This window comes from Danio aesculapii, chromosome 23 (assembly GCF_903798145.1).
Source record: "Danio aesculapii chromosome 23, fDanAes4.1, whole genome shotgun sequence".
In the NCBI taxonomy this organism is placed as follows: Eukaryota; Metazoa; Chordata; class Actinopteri; order Cypriniformes; family Danionidae; genus Danio; species Danio aesculapii.
This window is the reverse complement of record NC_079457.1, coordinates 4,526,101-4,546,100: the sequence shown is the minus strand read 5'-3', so window position 1 is coordinate 4,546,100 and position 20,000 is coordinate 4,526,101. Positions and strand designations below refer to the sequence as shown.

Below are 20,000 nucleotides of genomic sequence, written 5' to 3'. Positions count from 1 at the left end.
GCTCAACCCCCAATGACGGTTGGGTTTAGGGGTGGGGTTAGGTGCCACGCCTCCTTTTTAAAATCGTACAATTTCGTACGACTGAACTCGTATGAATTCGTACCAATTAGCCACTAAACTGACAAAACGTCAAATACTTACGTTTTCTCGTGAGATCAGGCTGGCCTTTCAGCATGCGCCCTCCAATGTTTTATTAAGTTTGACGTGTTTCCCCCTAAACGCAACTTTTGTAAAGTTTTTACAGAAGCGTCTGCTTGGCGTTGTTGTGTCAGAATCCTTGTGAAATACAGCCATACTTTAGAACGCTTAGTTTAAGCAAATTTGATGAACGCCATCATGTGTGTTGACCCTGTCCTGTGTGTGTGTGTGTGTGTGTGTGTGTGTGTGTGCGTGCGTGCGTGCGTGCGTGCGTGCGTGCGTGCGTGCGTGCGTGCGTGCGTGCGTGCGTGCGCGCGCGCGTGCGTGCGTGCGTGCGTGCGCGTGCGTGCGTGTGCGTGTGCGTGTGTGTCGGTGCGCACATTTCTTAGCAACAAGCCTGCCTAAACGCGTTGTCTGTAGCCACTAAATCAAAAAGTTACGAATTGCCACGAGATCGCGTTGCATTCTCAGCTCACATCATTCAAAAGGTCCACATTGTCCACCGATAATTTCAACAGACTGGACTGTTTTAGCAACTGGCTTAACGTAAAGGAGGACTAAGTAAATTGTTTCTACTTTATAATAAATGTTCTCAACTCACAGCAATACAACTTTACAATGAGTACAATTGTTTGTATTCAATACTTTATTGTTATTATAATTTTCCATATCTGCAATGCCTGTATTTTGGCATTTTTTGCAGTCCACTCAAAATCCAACATGAAAATCATTTTTTCTTTATTGGCATTGACTGTTTTAAAATTCAAATAGCATTAACATGCCTGTGTTTTCATTTCTGTAATAAATATGGCTGTCAAGCCAGGATCTTGCTGGTTTATTGTGGGTATGTTATTTACATGAAGAAATCTGTTACAAGTTAAACAAAATTTCTAATAAACAATTATATTTTGAATTTAAATGGCTTTTGTTTTGTGTTTACATTAGTTTTACATTTGAATAGCCAAAATTAATCGCGATTAATTTTCAAAAAAGTGTGGTTAATTAGATAATTTTTTTTAATCGATTGACAGCACTAATATATATATATATATGTATATGGGGTGGATGGGGATGATTTGGAGGCCATGATGAGTAAGGGCCGATGGAGGGGATTTGGCCAGGACAGCGGGGTTACACTCCTACACTTTACCCGAAGATCCATGGGATTTTTAATGACCACAGAGCGTCAGGACCTCGGTTTATTGTCGGTGTTCACTATGGTGTCCCCTTCACTATACTGGGGCATTAGGACTCACACAGACCACAGGTTGAGCGCCCCCTGCTGGTCTCACTAGCGCCACTTCCTAGTTTTCCCATGTGGTCTCCTATCCAGGTAATGACCAGGCTCAGCCCTGCTTAGCTTCAGTGAGTAACCGTTTTCGGGCTGCAGGGTGATATAGATGTGGTTGCCTGTTCAGTATGGCATGATCATAGCTAAGCAAGTTTTCCTTTGTTTCTTCTGACCAAGACCTCGTTTTTCTGACTGGGTTCTTGGACTTACCTCCACTTTAACATTTTGCACAGATTGTTACATGATGGGTTTGTCTGTAGTTTTGTATAGTTTTGTTTCTATAGTATTTGTTTTATATAGTCTAGAAACTATATATATATATATATATATATATATATATATATATATAAATAAATGTAGAAAAGTATACTATGCAAGACTAAAATATGTAAGATTAAAATTATTTTATGTCAGACAATTGCAAAGAAACCTTTTCACTTATTGGAAAAATAAATAAATAATAATTAAATAATTACTTGCAATTCAAAGGATGCTGAAAACATACAATAAAAAATTAAGCCATGTATAATACATGCCATATTGCTTTTTAAGCATGCTAAAGCATACTTCATTTTCCTTTGGCTTAGTTCGATTATTAATCAGGGGTCACCACAGTCATCCCAATATGCCGTCAACCTATACAGCATATGTTATATGCCGGGGATTCCCTTTCAGCTGCAACCCAGTACTGTAAAACACCCATACACACTCATTCACACACATACTCATACACTACGGCCAACTTAGTTCATCCTATTCTCCTATAACGCATGTATTTGGACTGTGGGTGAAGCCCGAGCACTCGGGACTCGAACCAGCAACCTTTTTGCTGTGCTAACCACTGAGCCACCATGTCGCCCTATTGTACAGTATATACTATTATATTTATAATATAACACTTTGTTAATGAATGCCACAGCATGTTTTAGTATTAAAGTCTGTGTCAGTAAATCCACTAAAAGAAAAAGCATATGTTTTGGTAATCTTCAATCAAAATCTGAGCATTCTGTGTTTGGATTGGATCTTTCTCTGATTATGTCAAGTTGATGCTTCGACCACAATATTCTTAGCCACGCCCCTCTTACTATTAGTTTGATATGAGAGAATGATACGCAAAAAAAGCCCCGCCCCCTACTCAATATTCTGTTTCAGTGACATGTAAAGGCTTAACTAGGTTAATTAGGGTAAAGTTAGGGTGATTAGGCAAGTCATTGTATAACAGTGGTTTGTTTTGGAGACAACTGACAAATATTGTTAAGGGGCTACTAATATTGAAGTTAAAAACTGCTTTTATTCTACCCGAAATAAAACAAATAAGACTTTCTCCAGAAGAAAACATATTATAGGAAATACTGTGAAAAATTCCTCAATCTGTTCAATATCATATGAGAAATGTTTAAAAAAGAAAAGAAAATTGACAGAAGGGTGAATAATTTTGACTGTGCACGACTGTAGAAAACTATATTATGTCATTTGTTTACATCTCTTTAGTTGTTGTATTAACATAGCAACTATAGCATTACCACAACCAACTCATTCAAGTAGTTTACTATAGTATGGGTCAAAAACACTACAGGATTTTTTTCATGTGGGAGCAGAGCTGATGATGATGACGAAGTGCATTTAATCTACTAACAGCAACACAGATGCAAAATCCTTTTATTGGGTGCTAAATAATGATACACCAGTGTAACCTGCAAACCTGGGCTAAATCTCGCTGTGTGACTCTCCTTGAATAAATTATGCATCTTAAAAATAAACTAGAAGAAATGCATTCAAGCTAGCAGCAAATAAAAAAATCACTGCTTCCACAGCACATCAGCACTAATGTTCACCATGTGTCCTTTAGTTATTAATGACAATAGTGTTTAAAGCCAAAGGAGGGTTTGTGCTGCTGTGAGCCGTTAGTAAATCAGATCACATCATATACCCATATGAAAAAATAGCATAGTAACTTACAGTAAATACTATAGTGTATTATTTGTACATCAATGAATCTGTTGTGGTGATTTTATAGTTGCTATGGTAACACAACAACTACAGTAATATTAACAAATGACCCAATACTGTATTTGTTTTTGTAACTATAAGGTATAGTATACACTATACTACTACAGTTCACTATAGTAAAAACTAAAGTATTCTACAGTAATTGTTACAGTTTATCAATCCACTATAAACTAATGTATCTTATAGCATTTGTTAACAAAAATACAATACATTCACACAGAGACATACACTCACTGGCCACTTTATTAGGTACACCTGTCAATTTGCTCGTTAAACCAAATGTCTAATCCGCCAATCACATGGCAGCAACTCAATGCATTTACGTTTGTAGACATGGTCAATAGGATCTGCTGCAGTTCAAACTGAGCATCAGAATGGGGAAGAAAGGTGACTTAAGTGACTTTGAACGTGGCATGGTTGTTGGTGCCAGACGGGCTGGTCTGAGTATTTCAGAAACTGCTGATCTACTGGGATTTTCACACACAACCATCTCTAGGGTTTACAGAGAATGGTCTGAAAAAGAGGAAATATCCAGTGAGCGGCAGTTCTGTGGGCGCAAACGCCTTGTTGATGCCAGAGGTAAAAGGAGAATGGCCAGACTTGATCCAACTTATAGAAAGGCAGCAGAATCTGCAGCAACTGTGTGATGCTATCATGTCAATATGGAGCAAAATCTCTGAGGAATATTTCCAGTACCTTGCTGTATCTATGCCATAAAGGGATAAGGCAGATCTGAAGGCATAAGCGGGTTCAACAAGTACGAGTAAGGTGTGCCTAATAAAGTGGCCGGTGAGTGTAACTTTTATATATAAGTATGCAAAGCATGGATAAACAATCTAGTTCTGCATGAATGTCTAAGTTGATTATAAATATACTTACTAAATCAGTTTTTAAGTACAGTATATGCACAATTTAATTCATACATAAAGCTATTTATTCTCTAAAACATGTTTGATAAGGTTTTGTTTTAATTTCTTGACCTGCCAAATAAATACTTTTTGGTCCATTAAAGTTTTTTTTGTTGTTGTTTTTGTGACCATTAGGTCTCCATCTTGTAAAGTTTAGTTACCATTATTTTATTACTAAAATAATACAACTGGAAGCCTAAAAACTTACAGGAAAAATATATTAGCATTCATTCCAATACAGGATTTCAATACTAACTTCACAGTATCATTTTTAAACACTTCACAGTGATTGTGGAGCAAATACCTGTGAGATATGTTGGCTTTTTCCAGCTCCTGCCACCTCTAGAGAAGGTAATGATACCCTGCATGTGAAATAAACCAATTGTAGAAAACAAACACAAGTCAGAATTAAATAAACCCAACAAATATTAAAAATATCATTGCACAATTGTAATTAATACAACATATCAGACCATTAATCAATTAAAAAATGTTTGTTGTAACCAAAAGTCGAGTTAATTTTTTAAGTTACGGTTAAATTCCAATTTTTAACCCAACATTGGGTTACAACAACCCAGCATTTTTTAGAGTTTTTGTTTCAGCCACAACCCAGTACTGGGAAACACCCATACACACTCATTCGCATGCACACTCATACACTACGGCCAGTTTAGTTTATCAATTCCCCGATAGCACATGTGTTTGGACTGTGAAGGAAACCGGAGCTCCCGAAGCAAACCCATACCAACACGGGAAGAACATGCAAACTCCACACAGAAATACCAACTGATCCAGCCGGGACTCGAACCAGCGACCTTCTTGCTGTGAGGCGAAAGTGCTAACCACCGTGTCGCCCTAATGCTAACATAATCTATCTAACAGATCACGCTGCAGTGTCCACTAAATCACTTAAAAACTATTTTATACATCTACGGCTTTAAATCATGTCTGTACTTGTACTGCTGCAGTGTGTTGTTTATATTGAGCCTATAACTACATGTGTGTGTGTGTGTGTGTATATGTGTGTGTGAGAGTAACTGGACACTGAGAATCCTCCATATATCCCAACACAAACACGCACACAGAGCATCATTCGTGTGTTTTGATGGATGGACACTGAGGTCAGAGGAGATTCAGAAAACATTTCAGCAAGTCCTCAAATGTGGCGTCAGTTTCTCAGTGAACAGCAGTGCGCATCAGTCAGAAATACACCACAGGATCTAGTGTCACAAGACGTGTTCAGCCTCACATCAGGCTCTTCAACACAACAGATAATATATAAAAATATTTTAAAAACTAAAATCAAGGTGTAGCATGTCAATAAGGTTTTATTTGACATACATACAGTGCTCAGCATAATTGAGTACACCCCATTCTGAAAATTATTTTTATTATCCATTTCTCAGTGAATATAGGTCATTTATTTTTGTGCCTTTAAACAAAACAGATTTATTAAACAGATATATTATTAAAATTATATTTTAGTCACAAAACATCTTCAGAAAACGAAAGATAATACACTTAAATTCATGCGAAGTATTGCAAAAATAATTACAAACTACAAATTTTCAACAAAATGTGATTTATTTTTATTTATTATTATTATTTATTTTTTGTTTCTCTTGATTTTTCCTCTTTTAAAAATAATGTATTTAATATTTTTCCCTAACACACTCATTTGAGCTACTCATTTTTGGACTGATATTGTAAGTTATTTTGTTATATAAGCTCCAGATTTGGCTTCAGTACTGACTAAACTAATGTATATCTACAAATATAACATTGTTACGGAGACCCGGAAGGGATGTGATGGTGGGGAAAAAATTGGTGGAAGAAAAAAAACAGAGTGATAGGAAAACATATTTTTAAGGTTTTTGCGTTCCCTCGCAAAACTGTTTCTCCACAAACACTTCCTGTTCACTTCATTCATGAAAACCCTCCCGTTTTTGTCGAAATTCTCCCGTATTTTACCATTCTATCCCACTTTCTTTACATTACAGCTGTGCGTCGATCTTCGCCTTTCATATGCAACCTCTGAACCAGTGAATGCATGTATAGTCTGTTTTCACGCGGCCGCCATTTTTAAAAGTGAAATCGAGGCTGCGGTGGGAAGAAACGGTATCGTTGGGAGTTACATTGGAACGTTGTGTACTTGGCTGTATATCTTATCAGCGAAGAGAAAGTGAAACAAAGTTATCATTTCACCGCCTTCCGAGTGACCCGAAGGTCCGTTCTGAATGAATGGTGAAAATAAAAAGGGATTTCAGAGCTCATTTTCAGCTAAGTTAAGGGAAATGACACTAGTTAGCTAACGTTTTCTTTCCCAAACACACGTTTTAGATGCCTTTTATCAAACTCAAGTTAATATACTGATTTTTTCACTATGTTAGACTCGTCCCGATACTGAATTAAAAGAAAAACGTCAATTTCCCGCTAACATTTAAGGCACTGTTGGTGGCTTTAAAACAGCGCTGATTTGCCATTGTGTTCACGTGCTCAACAGAAATGCTTGTGATTGGCCGAGAAGGTCATCAGTTCACCCTCCACTGTTTACCGAGCACAAACACAGACGAGCCAAGTGATCTGCTTGATAACTTTTCACGGCTGCTTCACGCTCCAGTCTTTGTGTATCTGTGTTTGCACTGGGTGAAGAGCGGTAAACTGATTGCAAACACAGATACACGGAGATTGGAGTGCGAAGCAGCCGTGAAGATCAGTCGAGTCATCCACTCTCAGCGGCGCTTCAGTGTTAACTTAGCGGGAAATTGACAGTTTTAAAACTTCAGCACCGGGACAACACTATTACAGACAACACGAGGGTGTGCTACAGAGTACTGCAGTGTTTTATCGCTCACCGGTTTACATAGGCTAAAGCAGGGAAGCGTCCCCACGGTGTTTATCTGCTGCCATGAACTGAAGCCTATAGGAGGACACTTGAGCGTATTACTCTTAATGAGATTGTGATGTTGTTTGATGTCTAATTTGCTTTTAATTGTTTAATTTAAACTTACTGAATGATGTTAAAGTCATGTTTACACCATTTCTGCATTTTGAAATCTCGGCAATAGCTGGAGGTTTATAGTCCACAGCATGTTACTGCAATGTTTACAGTGCTGGTCCTATACTTCCGGGTTTCTTCCCACCGCAGCCTCGCTTTGGTTCTTTAAAATGGCGGCCGAGTGAAATAAGCATATAAGCGCTGACTGACAGACACGCTCAGTACAATAAACTGATCCCAGATCAGCTTCTGCACATGCCATTTAAAGTGACACCTCTGTTATCAAACAAGTGAGCAGCAAATGAATCTCTCGTTAGTTTTGTTTAGTTTGATAACGGAGGTGTTACTGTAAGAATGCACAGATCTATAATGAAAACACTCCATTACTTTAGAAACTGTTTGTGCTCATTTAAGAGAAAATGAGCTGTTTAAAATAAAACATGCAGGACGGAGATGTTTACATATTATTCAGTGCTTTTGTCTGGTTAAACATACACCCTAATGCAAAAGTGTCCTGCACTTTTGCTCCTCTGTAAATAGCGTGTACTGAAGCTGATCTGGGATCAGTTTATTGTACGGAGCGCGTCTGTCAGTCAGCGCTTATACATGCATTCACGGGTTAAGAGGTTGCATATGAAGGGCGAAAATCGACGCACAACTTGAATGTAAAGAAAGTGAAAGCAGACATTTTAATATTAATTTCAGCGTGCTTTTAAGATTAAAAATATATCAAAAATATGGGGAAAAAACTTAATGATAGGATGATAGTGGGATAGAATGGTAAAATACGAGAGAATTTCGGCAAAAACGGGAGAGTTTACATGAATGAAGTGAACAGGAAGTGTTTGTGGAGACGGTTTTGCAAGAAAGCGCAAAAAAGCTTAAAAATATGTTTTCCTATCACTCGTTTTTTTTTCTCCCACCACCACGTCCCTTCCAGGTCTTCATATATTGTAAGGCTTGCTATAGACAATATTAATTTAAATGAGAGATAATTAAGGGGTGCACTTATTTATGCTCAGCACTGTACACTTTTTTTTTGGTAAGAAATGATGGAAATGGTAGTACACACAGTCACTAGAATCCAAATGGAAAATAAGAAATGATGTTCTGTTGTTCCTCAGTACTTTAGTCTTGCTTTTCTAGTACAGATATCTAAATCCTTAATTATTTTGTTAAAATGTCAAGTCTTGCCTTCCACAAAATATACAAATTTTGTAAATGAATGCGAAAACTTATATATATATAAACAAGTAGAATTTTAATTAAGATTTTAGTTTATTGTTGTATAATCTCTCTTTTTTGTCTTCATTTAAATTCAGTCATTTTCCTTTATTGTGTCTTGATTCGGTGATGTTTAGATATTTGTATTTGGGGAAAACTGAGAAAAACAAATAGTTACTTCTTTTTAATCTTAATTAACTTCAAATCTCGTTTTAAAAAAATTTAAATATGGTTAAACTTATTTGATGTGCTAAAGTAAAAATAAAAACAAAACAAAAAAGATGCTTTCATGACTTATTGCGAAATTAACAACTAATATTCTTAAATATTATTGTAAGCTGTTAGCACTATAGTTATTTTCCCTAGTGTTTGAAAAAATTTTATTGGAAATTTCGCCAACTAAATACAAAACTTCATTAAAAGTTTTTAATTTCATTAAAAATTTCTATTTTACTTTAGCTATACAGAGCAAACAGTTCTGTCTAGTTCTTGAATCTGATTGGCTGATAGCTGTGTGATGTTCTGCAATAACAGCACTCGTACAGCCTCTTCACCCTTGTGTATTACTCCGCCCACATACAGTGACAGCAGGTCAATAAACTCACTACAGTTTGACTAATATTGCAGCTGTTGGGCAACATAATGTACTTTTGAGTCTTTTTTTAGTTAAGAATGTAGTTGTTTAGATTGCATCTACGCAGTTTATTTATAAGGATAGTGCCTATTTTAAATATTTATAATTTAGAGATACACAGAAAAGACGATGGTGACAGAGACTGCATACTTAGGGGAGAGCTCTTAGGGGAGAAAAACTCAGCGTAATTTCAAACTACAGCAGATCAAATCATTATTAAACAGGTAAGTGTCACCAAGTCAATCTCTCTTTTGTATTTTGTAGTGCTGTATGTATACCATAGTAATCTGCTAGTGATTGCTTTGGCTTATTCAGGGTTAGTTACTGTGATCTCCCTATTGCAACAAAAATACTGGGAAATCTCTGTAGACTGATGACATTTCATGCTGTTCAGCCATATAGTCTTAAAATGTTTTGTCATCACTTTAGACATTACGCTAGAGAATCATTTAAACACTAGCTCTATAGTCATGTTGGTGAATGAGTAACGGTTTCTGCTGTTCTGACGTCAGCTGCAGATGAAAATGAATGGCAGAAGAAAGTAGTTCCTCTTACAAAAGGATTTTGAGGCTCTTCATGTTTGATTTTCAGTTTTATAGACACGATTATGCCGTCGAACTGTTGAATAAATGCAATATCACACTTGTAGCCCATCGGACTGCTACTCATGTGATGTTACTCATATATATCATTATATAAAATAAAAATACTAACACAATAACACAAATAAAAGCACAAGTTAATTCAAACCACGGAAACAAACATTCATTGATTGAGTTTGTGACTGCATTTTAGTTTCTTTATTTGACTTGTTTATAACAATGTCTCTTAAAGTTGGTCTCATGTTTCTCTACTAGTTCTGGGTTCTTGACCTTAACTGTGTATTTATACTGTCTGTGTGCACTGGACACAGGAATGTCCATGAAGCCTGCAGTCTGTCACTGCTGAACCAGCAGAGCTGCTAAATCAAGAGCACAGACTAAAGTGGAGGATCCAGAGCAGGGGGTCAGAGATCTGAACCTGAAACTCCCAACAGACCAGCTCTGACACCACTACACCACACCTGTCTGTCTGTCTGATACACTCACAAACACACACACTGACACACACAAGATTCCAGAGAGATGAATATTCATCCATTCATTCATTTTCTTTTCAGCTTAGTTACTTTATTAATCTGACGCAGAGAGATGAATATTCATCCATTCATTCATTCTCTTTTCGGCTTAGTTACTTTATTAATCTGACGCAGAGAGATGAATATTCATCTATTCATTCATTCTCTTTTCAGCTTAGTTACTTTATTAATCTGACGCAGAGAGATGAATATTCATCCATTCATTCATTTTCTTTTCGGCTTAGTTACTTTATTAATCTGACGCAGAGAGATGAATATTCATCCATTCATTCATTCTCTTTTCGGCTTAGTTACTTTATTAATCTGACGCAGAGAGATGAATATTCATCCATTCATTCATTTTCTTTTCGGCTTAGTTACTTTATTAATCTGACGCAGAGAGATGAATATTCATCCATTCATTCATTCTCTTTTCGGCTTAGTTACTTTATTAATCTGACGCAGAGAGATGAATATTCATCTATTCATTCATTCTCTTTCAGCTTAGTTACTTTATTAATCTGACGCAGAGAGATGAATATTCATCCATTCATTCATTTTCTTTTCGGCTTAGTTACTTTATTAATCTGACGCAGAGAGATGAATATTCATCCATTCATTCATTCTCTTTTCGGCTTAGTTACTTTATTAATCTGACGCAGAGAGATGAATATTCATCCATTCATTCATTTTCTTTTCGGCTTAGTTACTTTATTAATCTGACGCAGAGAGATGAATATTCATCCATTCATTCATTCTCTTTTCGGCTTAGTTACTTTATTAATCTGACGCAGAGAGATGAATATTCATCCATTCATTCATTTTCTTTTCGGCTTAGTTACTTTATTAATCTGACGCAGAGAGATGAATATTCATCCATTCATTCATTCTCTTTTCGGCTTAGTTACTTTATTAATCTGACGCAGAGAGATGAATATTCATCTATTCATTCATTCTCTTTTCAGCTTAGTTACTTTATTAATCTGACGCAGAGAGATGAATATTCATCCATTCATTCATTTTCTTTTCGGCTTAGTTACTTTATTAATCTGACGCAGAGAGATGAATATTCATCCATTCATTCATTCTCTTTTCGGCTTAGTTACTTTATTAATCTGACGCAGAGAGATGAATATTCATCCATTCATTCATTTTCTTTTCGGCTTAGTTACTTTATTAATCTGACGCAGAGAGATGAATATTCATCCATTCATTCATTCTCTTTTCGGCTTAGTTACTTTATTAATCTGACGCAGAGAGATGAATATTCATCCATTCATTCATTTTCTTTTCGGCTTAGTTACTTTATTAATCTGATGCAGAGAGATGAATATTCATCCATTCATTCATTCTCTTTTCGGCTTAGATACTTTATTAATCTGACGCAGAGAGATGAATATTCATCCATTCATTCATTCTCTTTTCGGCTTAGTTACTTTATGAATCTGATGCAGAGAGATGAATATTCATCCATTCATTCATTCTCTTTTCGGCTTAGTTACTTTATTAATCTGATGCAGAGAGATGAATATTTATCCATTCATTCATTCTCTTTTCGGCTTAGATACTTTATTAATCTGACGCAGAGAGATGAATATTCATCCATTCATTCATTTTCTTTTCGGCTTAGTTACTTTATTAATCTGACGCAGAGAGATGAATATTCATCCATTCATTCATTCTCTTTTCGGCTTAGTTACTTTATTAATCTGACGCAGAGAGATGAATATTCATCTATTCATTCATTCTCTTTTCGGCTTAGTTACTTTATTAATCTGACGCAGAGAGATGAATATTCATCCATTCATTGATTTTCTTTTCGGCTTAGTTACTTTATTAATCTGACGCAGAGAGATGGATATTCAGGAGCAAATTTTGGGTAACACTTTACATGAAAATCTCATTTCTGCATGCTTATTATGACAGCTGTCATTAATTGTCATTCGCTCACTTGTGTCAGTTAATATGCAAAGATGACATTGTTTGAGATGTCTTTGTCAGGAAAACCCGACGGTATCAAAAGTTGTCAAAAACCTGTCATAAACATTGAATTGAGGTGAATTGAATCATAATTCTGTCATGAATATTTTTCTGATCGGCTTTGCATTGGAACTAAATAGAATTGTCATTAATTGTGTCACTACTGCAGTCAAATCATTTTAAAACAGTGTCATTGATATTTCAATTTAAAGTGTTCTGATTGGAAGATAGGGCAGTGCTTTGGGGTTTTGATTGGTTGCTATTGTGTTAATTGTGCGATTGAATGCTGGGGTGCTACTCTTGTATTCTGATTGGCTGCTACTATTTTGTTGTGATTGGCTCCTTAGGTGTTACTTGTGCGATTGGCTGCTAGGGTGGTACTCTTGTATTCTGATTGTCTCCTTAGGTTTTACTTGTGTGATTGGTTGCTAGGGTGCTACTCTTGTATTCTGATTGGCTGCTACTATTTTGTTTTGATTGGCTCCTTAGGTGTTAATTGTGTGATTGGGGCTAGGGTGCTACTCTTGTATTCTGATTGGCTGCTAGGGTGCTACTCTTGTATTCTGATTGGCTGCTAGGGTGCTACTTTTGAGTTGTGATTGGTTCCTTAGGTGTTAATTGTGTGATTGAATGCTAGGGTGCTACTCTTGTATTCTGATTGGCTCCTTAGGTCTTACTTTTGGGATTGGCTGCTAGGGTGCTACTCTTGTTTTCTGATTGGCTCCTTAGGTTTTACTTGTGTGATTTGTTGCTAGGGTGCTACTCTTGTATTCTGGTTGGCTCCTTAGGTTTTACTTGTGTGACTGGTTGCTAGGGTGCTACTCTTGTATTCTGATTGGCTGCTTATTGGCTGCTACTATTTTGTTTTGATTGGCTCCTTAGCTGTTAATTGTGTGATTGGCAGCTAGGGTGCTACTCTTGTATTCTGATTGGCTACTAGGGTGCTCCTCTAGTATTCTGATAGGCTCCTTAGGTTTTAATTGTGTGATTGAATGTTAGGGTGCTACTCTTGTATTCTGATTGACTCCTTAGGTGTTACTTGTGTGATTAGTTGCTTAGGTGGTACTCTTGTATTCTGATTGGCCCCTTTATGTTTTGCTTGTGTGATTGGCTGCTAGGGTGTTACTCTTGTTATTCTGATTGGCTACTATGGTGCTGCTCTAGTAATCTGATTGGCTGCTACTATTTTGTTTTGATTGGCTCCTTAATTGTTAATTGTGTGATTGGCAGCTAAGGTGCTACTCTTGCATTCTGATTGGCTACTAGGGTGCTACTCTTGTTATTCTGATTGGCTACTAGGGTGCTACTCTAGTATTCTAATAGGCTCCTTAGGTGTTAATTGTGTGATTGAATGCTACTCTTGTATTCTGATTGACTCCTTAGGTGTTACTTTTGTGATTGGCTGCTAGGATGCTACTCTTGTATTCTGATAGGCTCCTTAGGTATTGGTTGTGTGATTGAATGCTACTCTTGTATTCTGATTGGCTGCCTAGGTGTTACTTGTGTGATTGGCTGCTAGAGTGCTATTCTTGTATTCTGATTGGCTGCTTACTGGCTGCTAGGGTGCTACTCTTGTATTCTGATTGGCTCCTTAGGTGTTACTTGTGTGATTGGTTGCTAGGGTGCTACTCTTGCATTCTGATTGGCTGCTAAGGTGTTACACATATGTCCTGATTGGTTGCTTGGGTGCTACTCTTGGATCTTGGTGTGAAGATCAGTAAGGGGGCACACACTGATTCACACCACTTGTTGAGGCAAGTACATTAAGTTTAATCTCTTAACTTTTTCAGGGAAACAGTCATTTAATTATGGTAATTAGTTAGTTTGTTAGTAATTACACCCAGCACTGGTTGTGTTATGGTCATGTTCATCACCTGTGTTTTTTTTGTGTGTGTTGTGTCAGGATCCGGAGTGTCTGGACTCGTGCATCCAGAGCTGTCTGTCCGTCCTCTTCCCACCGTTTGAGCTGACAGCATCGACTGTCCTCAGCCAGATCTTCCAGCTCATCGACGCTCAATATGATGGAGACGCCCTTCAGTGTCTGAAAACCTTCCTCATTCCTGCCAAAACCCTTCTGGAAGGCCTGCAGCAGGCGGCCTGCGTGAGTCTGCGGAAACACACACATACAGCTGAAGTCTGAATTATTCTCCCTCCCTTGCATTTTTCCCCCAATTTCTGTTTAACAGAAAGATCTTTTCATTCAACACATTTCTAAACATAATAGTTTTAATAACTCATCTCTAATAACTGATTTATTTTATCTTTGCCATGATGACAGTAAATAATATTAGACTAGATATTTTTCAAGATACTAGTATTAAGCTTAAAGTGACATTTAAAGGCTTAACTAGGTTAGTTAGGGTAGAGTTAGGGTAATTAGGTTTCATTAAATAAAAAAAAAATTGTCTTTTCATTTCCAAGACAAAAGATCTGAAATAAGAGAAAAACAATTTTAAAGAAATGGCACGAAAAACATGAAAAATGTCAAAACATACAAAAGGCACAATAAAAGTCTCCAAGACAGTAAATATACATGAATCTAATTTGCTAAAGTACTAGCAAAAGTGTGATTTCTATCACAAGATCAAATACATATTTATATTATATCAATATTTTACTTAAATATTGAATCGCTAAAGCTGATTTCACAGACAGCATGCATTTTAGGAAAAAAACAATTACATTTTCACATTTTGGTGCAATTTACTAATATTAACATTGAAACAAATAATTAATCATTTTTTTCATATTTTCAGAATGAAGGACGTCTAAAATGAAGGCTAACCTAAACAAAAACTAAAAGTAGCATAAATAAAATTACTTTTAGAAAGTGTTAAAAATGCTTAACCCTTATGTGCTGTGGGGATGTTTTTATCCACTCTGGGGTGATTTTGAGTCTTAATTTGGCCATAACTGTTTCTGTGTTTCAGCTAGCAGAATGATTTTTGGTGACAAACCTTATTTTGACACATATTTTGGGAAAATGCTTTGAATTCTTAAAAAAAAAAAACTCAACGATACACTCTGGGCAAATTTACTAGCCCTTTGTTATGTTCGGGATGAAAACATCCACTAAATTAAACTGATGTAAAAATACATCAGATTAATATTTTTATCACATTATTTTGCATAAATCTATATAGTTTAGAAAATTACATGATTTTAACTCTTTAATTGCCAAATTCATAAATTATGTCACTGATTTGGTGAAAAACACACACAAAATGATATTTTTAATATAAAAAGTAATTGTGGACTGGATTTTTATCACAGTCTCGGACATGTGAAAGTTTAGTAACAACATTTCTTTTGATGCATTGTTAGTTTTTTTTTGTTCTTTTTAATTTACTGTTGGTGGCTGTTTTTGCCCCATCGACTTCCATTATAAACACATTTATTGATTGCAAAACCATGACGCCATATAATCGTACATTTTTGATTGTTGCTGGTTTTCCTTGTTGGGAAGAGGTCAAATTTGTACTTCTTGCTGATGATCATCAGTTGGCACCATTAACCCTTTAGATCAGGCATGTCCAAGCTCGGTCCTGGAGGGCCGGTGTCCTGCAAAGTTTAGTTCCAACCCCAATCAGACACACCTGGGCTAGCTAATCAAGCACTTACTAAGCTTTCTAGAAACATCCGTGCAGGTGTGTTGAGGCAAGTTGGAGCTAAAATCTGCAGGACACCGGCCCTCCAGGACCGAGTTCGGACAAAACAAAAAAAAGCTTAGTTTTTGGACTTTTTATATTGAAAAAACGTCATCTTGTGTTTTTTTCTCACCAAAATCAGTGACATCATTTGTAAAATTGGCAATTAAAGAGTTGAAATCCTGTCATTTTCTTAACAATTTAGTAGTTTGGATCAGGACTGAGGTTGATTAACCAATTTATATTAAAAAAATTGAAAAAAAAAATGTATCTTATGTATTTTTACAGCAGTTTAATTTTGTGGATGTTTTCATCCCAAACATAATAAAGGGGAATAAATTTGACCAGTGCACAAGAGTTAAGCGTAATTAAAAGCTTAAAAGTGGTCTGTGATTTAACAAAAAAATTATAATTTAATTAATTAATAATAATATTAATAATAGGGTTTCACGTTGGCGCAGTGGGTAGCACAATCGCCCCACAGCTTGAAGGTCGCTGGTCGAGCCCCAGCTGGGTCAGTTGCCGTTTCTGTGTGAAGTTTGCATGTTCTCCCCATGTTCGTGTGGGTTTCGTCTGAGTGCTCCGGTTTCCTCCATAGCCGAAACACATGCGATATAGGTAAATTGAATAAGCTAAATTATCCGTAGTGTATGTGTGTGAATGAGTGTGCATGGGTGTTTGATTATTCATTCATTCATTTTCTTTTCGGCTTAGTCCCTTTATTAATCCGGGGTCGCCACAGCGGAATGAACCGCCAACTTATCCAGCACGTTTTTACACAGCGGATGGCCTTCCAGCCGCAACCCATCTCTGGGAAACATCCACACACACTCATTCACACACACACACACACACACACACACACACACACACACACACACACACACAGTCATACACTACGGACAATTTAGCTTACCCAATTCACCTGTACTGCATGTCTTTTGACTGTGGGGGAAACCGGAGCACCCGGAGGAAACCCACGCAAACGCAGGGAGAACATGCAAACTCCACACAGAAACGCCAACTGAGCCGAGGCTCAAACCAGCAACCCAGCAACCTTCTTGCTGTGAGGCGACAGCACTACCTACTGCACCATTGCGTCGCCCCTTGAATGAATGATTAATAATAATAATAATAATAATAATAATAATAATAATAATAATAATAATAATAAACCCCAAGAAAGTACCCATGGTTGGAGAAACACGCTTTACCCTTTCCCGTATACTTTCATATTACAATTTGCTGATGGAAAAACAACATGGAAGTATAAAGTGCATCTACTCATATTGTCTCCTTTCTGATTACTACCAAAAACAGCTTATTTAATCTGACGTTAATATCTGATATATCTCTCAACAGCACTTTACGTGAAGCTTTAGGGTCAGTCTAAACTCAGCTAATATGAGAGCATTAACAGTTCTCGTCTGTCTCATCTGGACGATATCTTTAAGACGAGTGTTTCAGCCTGACATTCACAAGAGCTCTCAGACTGACGTTTCTGAGCTGGATTAATGACCCGTGTGATGTTCATCTGCTCTCATATTATACAGTATAGGACACGTCTCTGACATCTAGAGCATCACTTCATGCTGCTCACGTAATGAGCCGTCCTTTAAAACCCTTCAAGACCAAGGGCTGCATGTACTCCAGAATCACTGCCTGTGATAGTAAAAGAGGTTAATAATCTTCCTTTAATCCAGAGTAAGAATTACATTATTTAATTCTTGGCTGTCAGCATTTCACTGCTAAAAAACACTTAAAAAGAAAAATACTATTACTAAAAAATTCATTTCCTTGCTGTGATGACAGTGCATAATATTTCACTACCTATTTTACAAGAGCTCAAAGGGTCATTTTAAGGATGACTAAGTTAATTAAGGTGGCATGGTGGCTCAGTGGTTAGCGCTGTCACCTCATAGCAAGAAGGTCACTGGTTCGAGTCCTCTCCATGTTGCCGTGGTGCTCCAATTTCCCCCACAGTCCAAACACATGCGCTATAGGTGAATTGAATAAACTAAATTAGCTGTAGTGTATGTCTGTGAATGAGTGTGTTTGGGTGTTTCCCAGTACTGGGTTGCAGCTGGAATGGCATTTGCTGTGTAAAACATATGCTGGAATAGTTGGCTGTGGCGACCCCTGATTAATAAAGGGACTACGCCAACGGAAAATGAAGGAATAAGAAGTTTAATATCTTAAACTAATTTCGAGAGGAGTACGCGCTCATGATTAACCCAACTGGCTCATATTAGCTAATCACGATCCTCCAATCAAAGCATCGTAAGTTCCTATATATATCCTCCTTTTCTCTTTGCAACTACCTTCGTCTTGAAGAAACCCCCCTCCTCCCCTCCTTCCACCTTTATCCAGAATAGGTGGCTCGGTGGCCCTGCAACCAGCAGGAATTCCATTGGCTCTGGCTCCTTGCTGGAGCTGACACGCGTCCACACATGTTTTCCCGAGGTCCCCCTGGTTTTCTCAAAGCTAAATACGCTCTACATTATAGACCATATTGGGATTTTGCCCCACTAAATGCTAGTGAATCGTTATTAACTGCTGCAGTACTCTTGTCAGAGAGTAGGAGTCATCATATCCAGTTTGAACATTTATTGAACAAGATTTAACCATATACACTTGTCAGTGTATTTGAGGTAGTTTCTGAAAATGAGTAACAACAAATAATTACAAAGTATATCCAATAATTCAGCATATCACAATCGACATTGTAAACAACTAGTACAGTGTACTGACAAATGATATAGACTGAAAAAATATATATGCAAAACAACAGTACACAGTGTGTAATGAGTAGTACTAAGCAATGAAATAAAAGTTATATAAGTAAATAAAATTATCCTTAACACAGACATTAGTAATAATGACCACAGATGACTATTATCAACATGAACCATTACACATATTAATATAATGCGACTGTTAACGTGAGTGATGCATCTAAGCCGCTCGTTAAGGAGGATCAAATTACACCCAGCGATCGCTAAACATTAGGAACATCACCACAATATCAATTACTGACCTTATGTACATTATAATAATCAAAGTCATCAATCAGATACAAGAGAGAAACTTACTTTCTCAACTACTTTCTCTTGTACATAATGCTGTCCCTGAGCAAGCGCACGCGGTCTGACTGACGTGCTGCTGACTTACTTAGTGAATACGCAGTTACGCTGAAAACGTCTATAATGTAGGCATTGCCCTACGTCTTTTACGTAAGTCCTTACGCCCTTTACATAAGTCCTACAATTAAAGGGGAAGAATTCACAACACCACCTAAACCCAAGTCTGTTCTACTAGACGTCTCGCTCTCAGGGAGTTCACCTTGGCCTTAGCTGCCAGGGAGCTTTTGAGACCGCCCTGAGCTCAATCTCCCCTCGCCCCGCAAAGGGAGGGAGCCCTGGACTCGAGGATCCCTTGAGCTCAGGGCTCTCTCTCTCCCGGGATAGCATGCCAAACAAGCTTTTGTAAGTCATGAGCTAAGTGTGAACTCTTGAAAAGAGAAGCAGTTCAGGTGAATCAGATTTTTTAAAATTGTAATTCTAATTTGGAGTTGTGTGCGTCCCGAACAGGCTCCGCACTCTGAGAGGGTGTTCAGCTGTCCCGGCTGGCCTCTGTGTTTACAGGAGCGCATCGTGATCCAGTTCGCACCTGTAAACCCCCTGCTGCTCCGACCGGGAGACTTCTACCTGCAGGTCATCCCATTTGGGATCCAATCGGTTCAAATTGTGGTCAAGAGTGTTTTAGAGGAAGAATGTGAGCTGGAGGAAACTCCCATCCCCGAAACCTCACACTCCAACATCTTCACTGAAACCTGGCTCCAGGAGCTCAACAAAAAGAGACATGGAAGACCCCTGTCCCGCTGCATCCTCAAAACCCAACAGAACATAATCAAGGTTCCCTGGGAAGAGGTGGTCAATCCTGAATTTGAGGACGAGCGGAGGATGGACTCCTCGCCTCCGTCTAATCAACAGGAGTCTTCGAGTTTGTGTCGTCCACCAACGCCTTCCAGCTTCTCCATCGAGACTAGGATTT

The 20,000-nt window shown here is 37.6% G+C and overlaps 1 protein-coding gene across 1 annotated transcript in view; it reads left to right on the top strand.

Moving 5' to 3' along the window:
• Nucleotides 1-20,000, top strand: part of si:dkey-65j6.2 (uncharacterized protein KIAA1755) — a 196,759-nt gene that overhangs the window by 1,315 nt on the left and 175,444 nt on the right. Inside the window, exons 2-3 of the mRNA XM_056449287.1 lie at nucleotides 14,204-14,401; nucleotides 19,538-20,000. The exon at nucleotides 19,538-20,000 is cut by the window's right edge and continues 633 nt beyond it. Of these exons, the coding sequence (XP_056305262.1) occupies nucleotides 14,204-14,401; nucleotides 19,538-20,000 (661 nt within the window). The remainder of the gene's footprint in view (nucleotides 1-14,203; nucleotides 14,402-19,537) is intronic.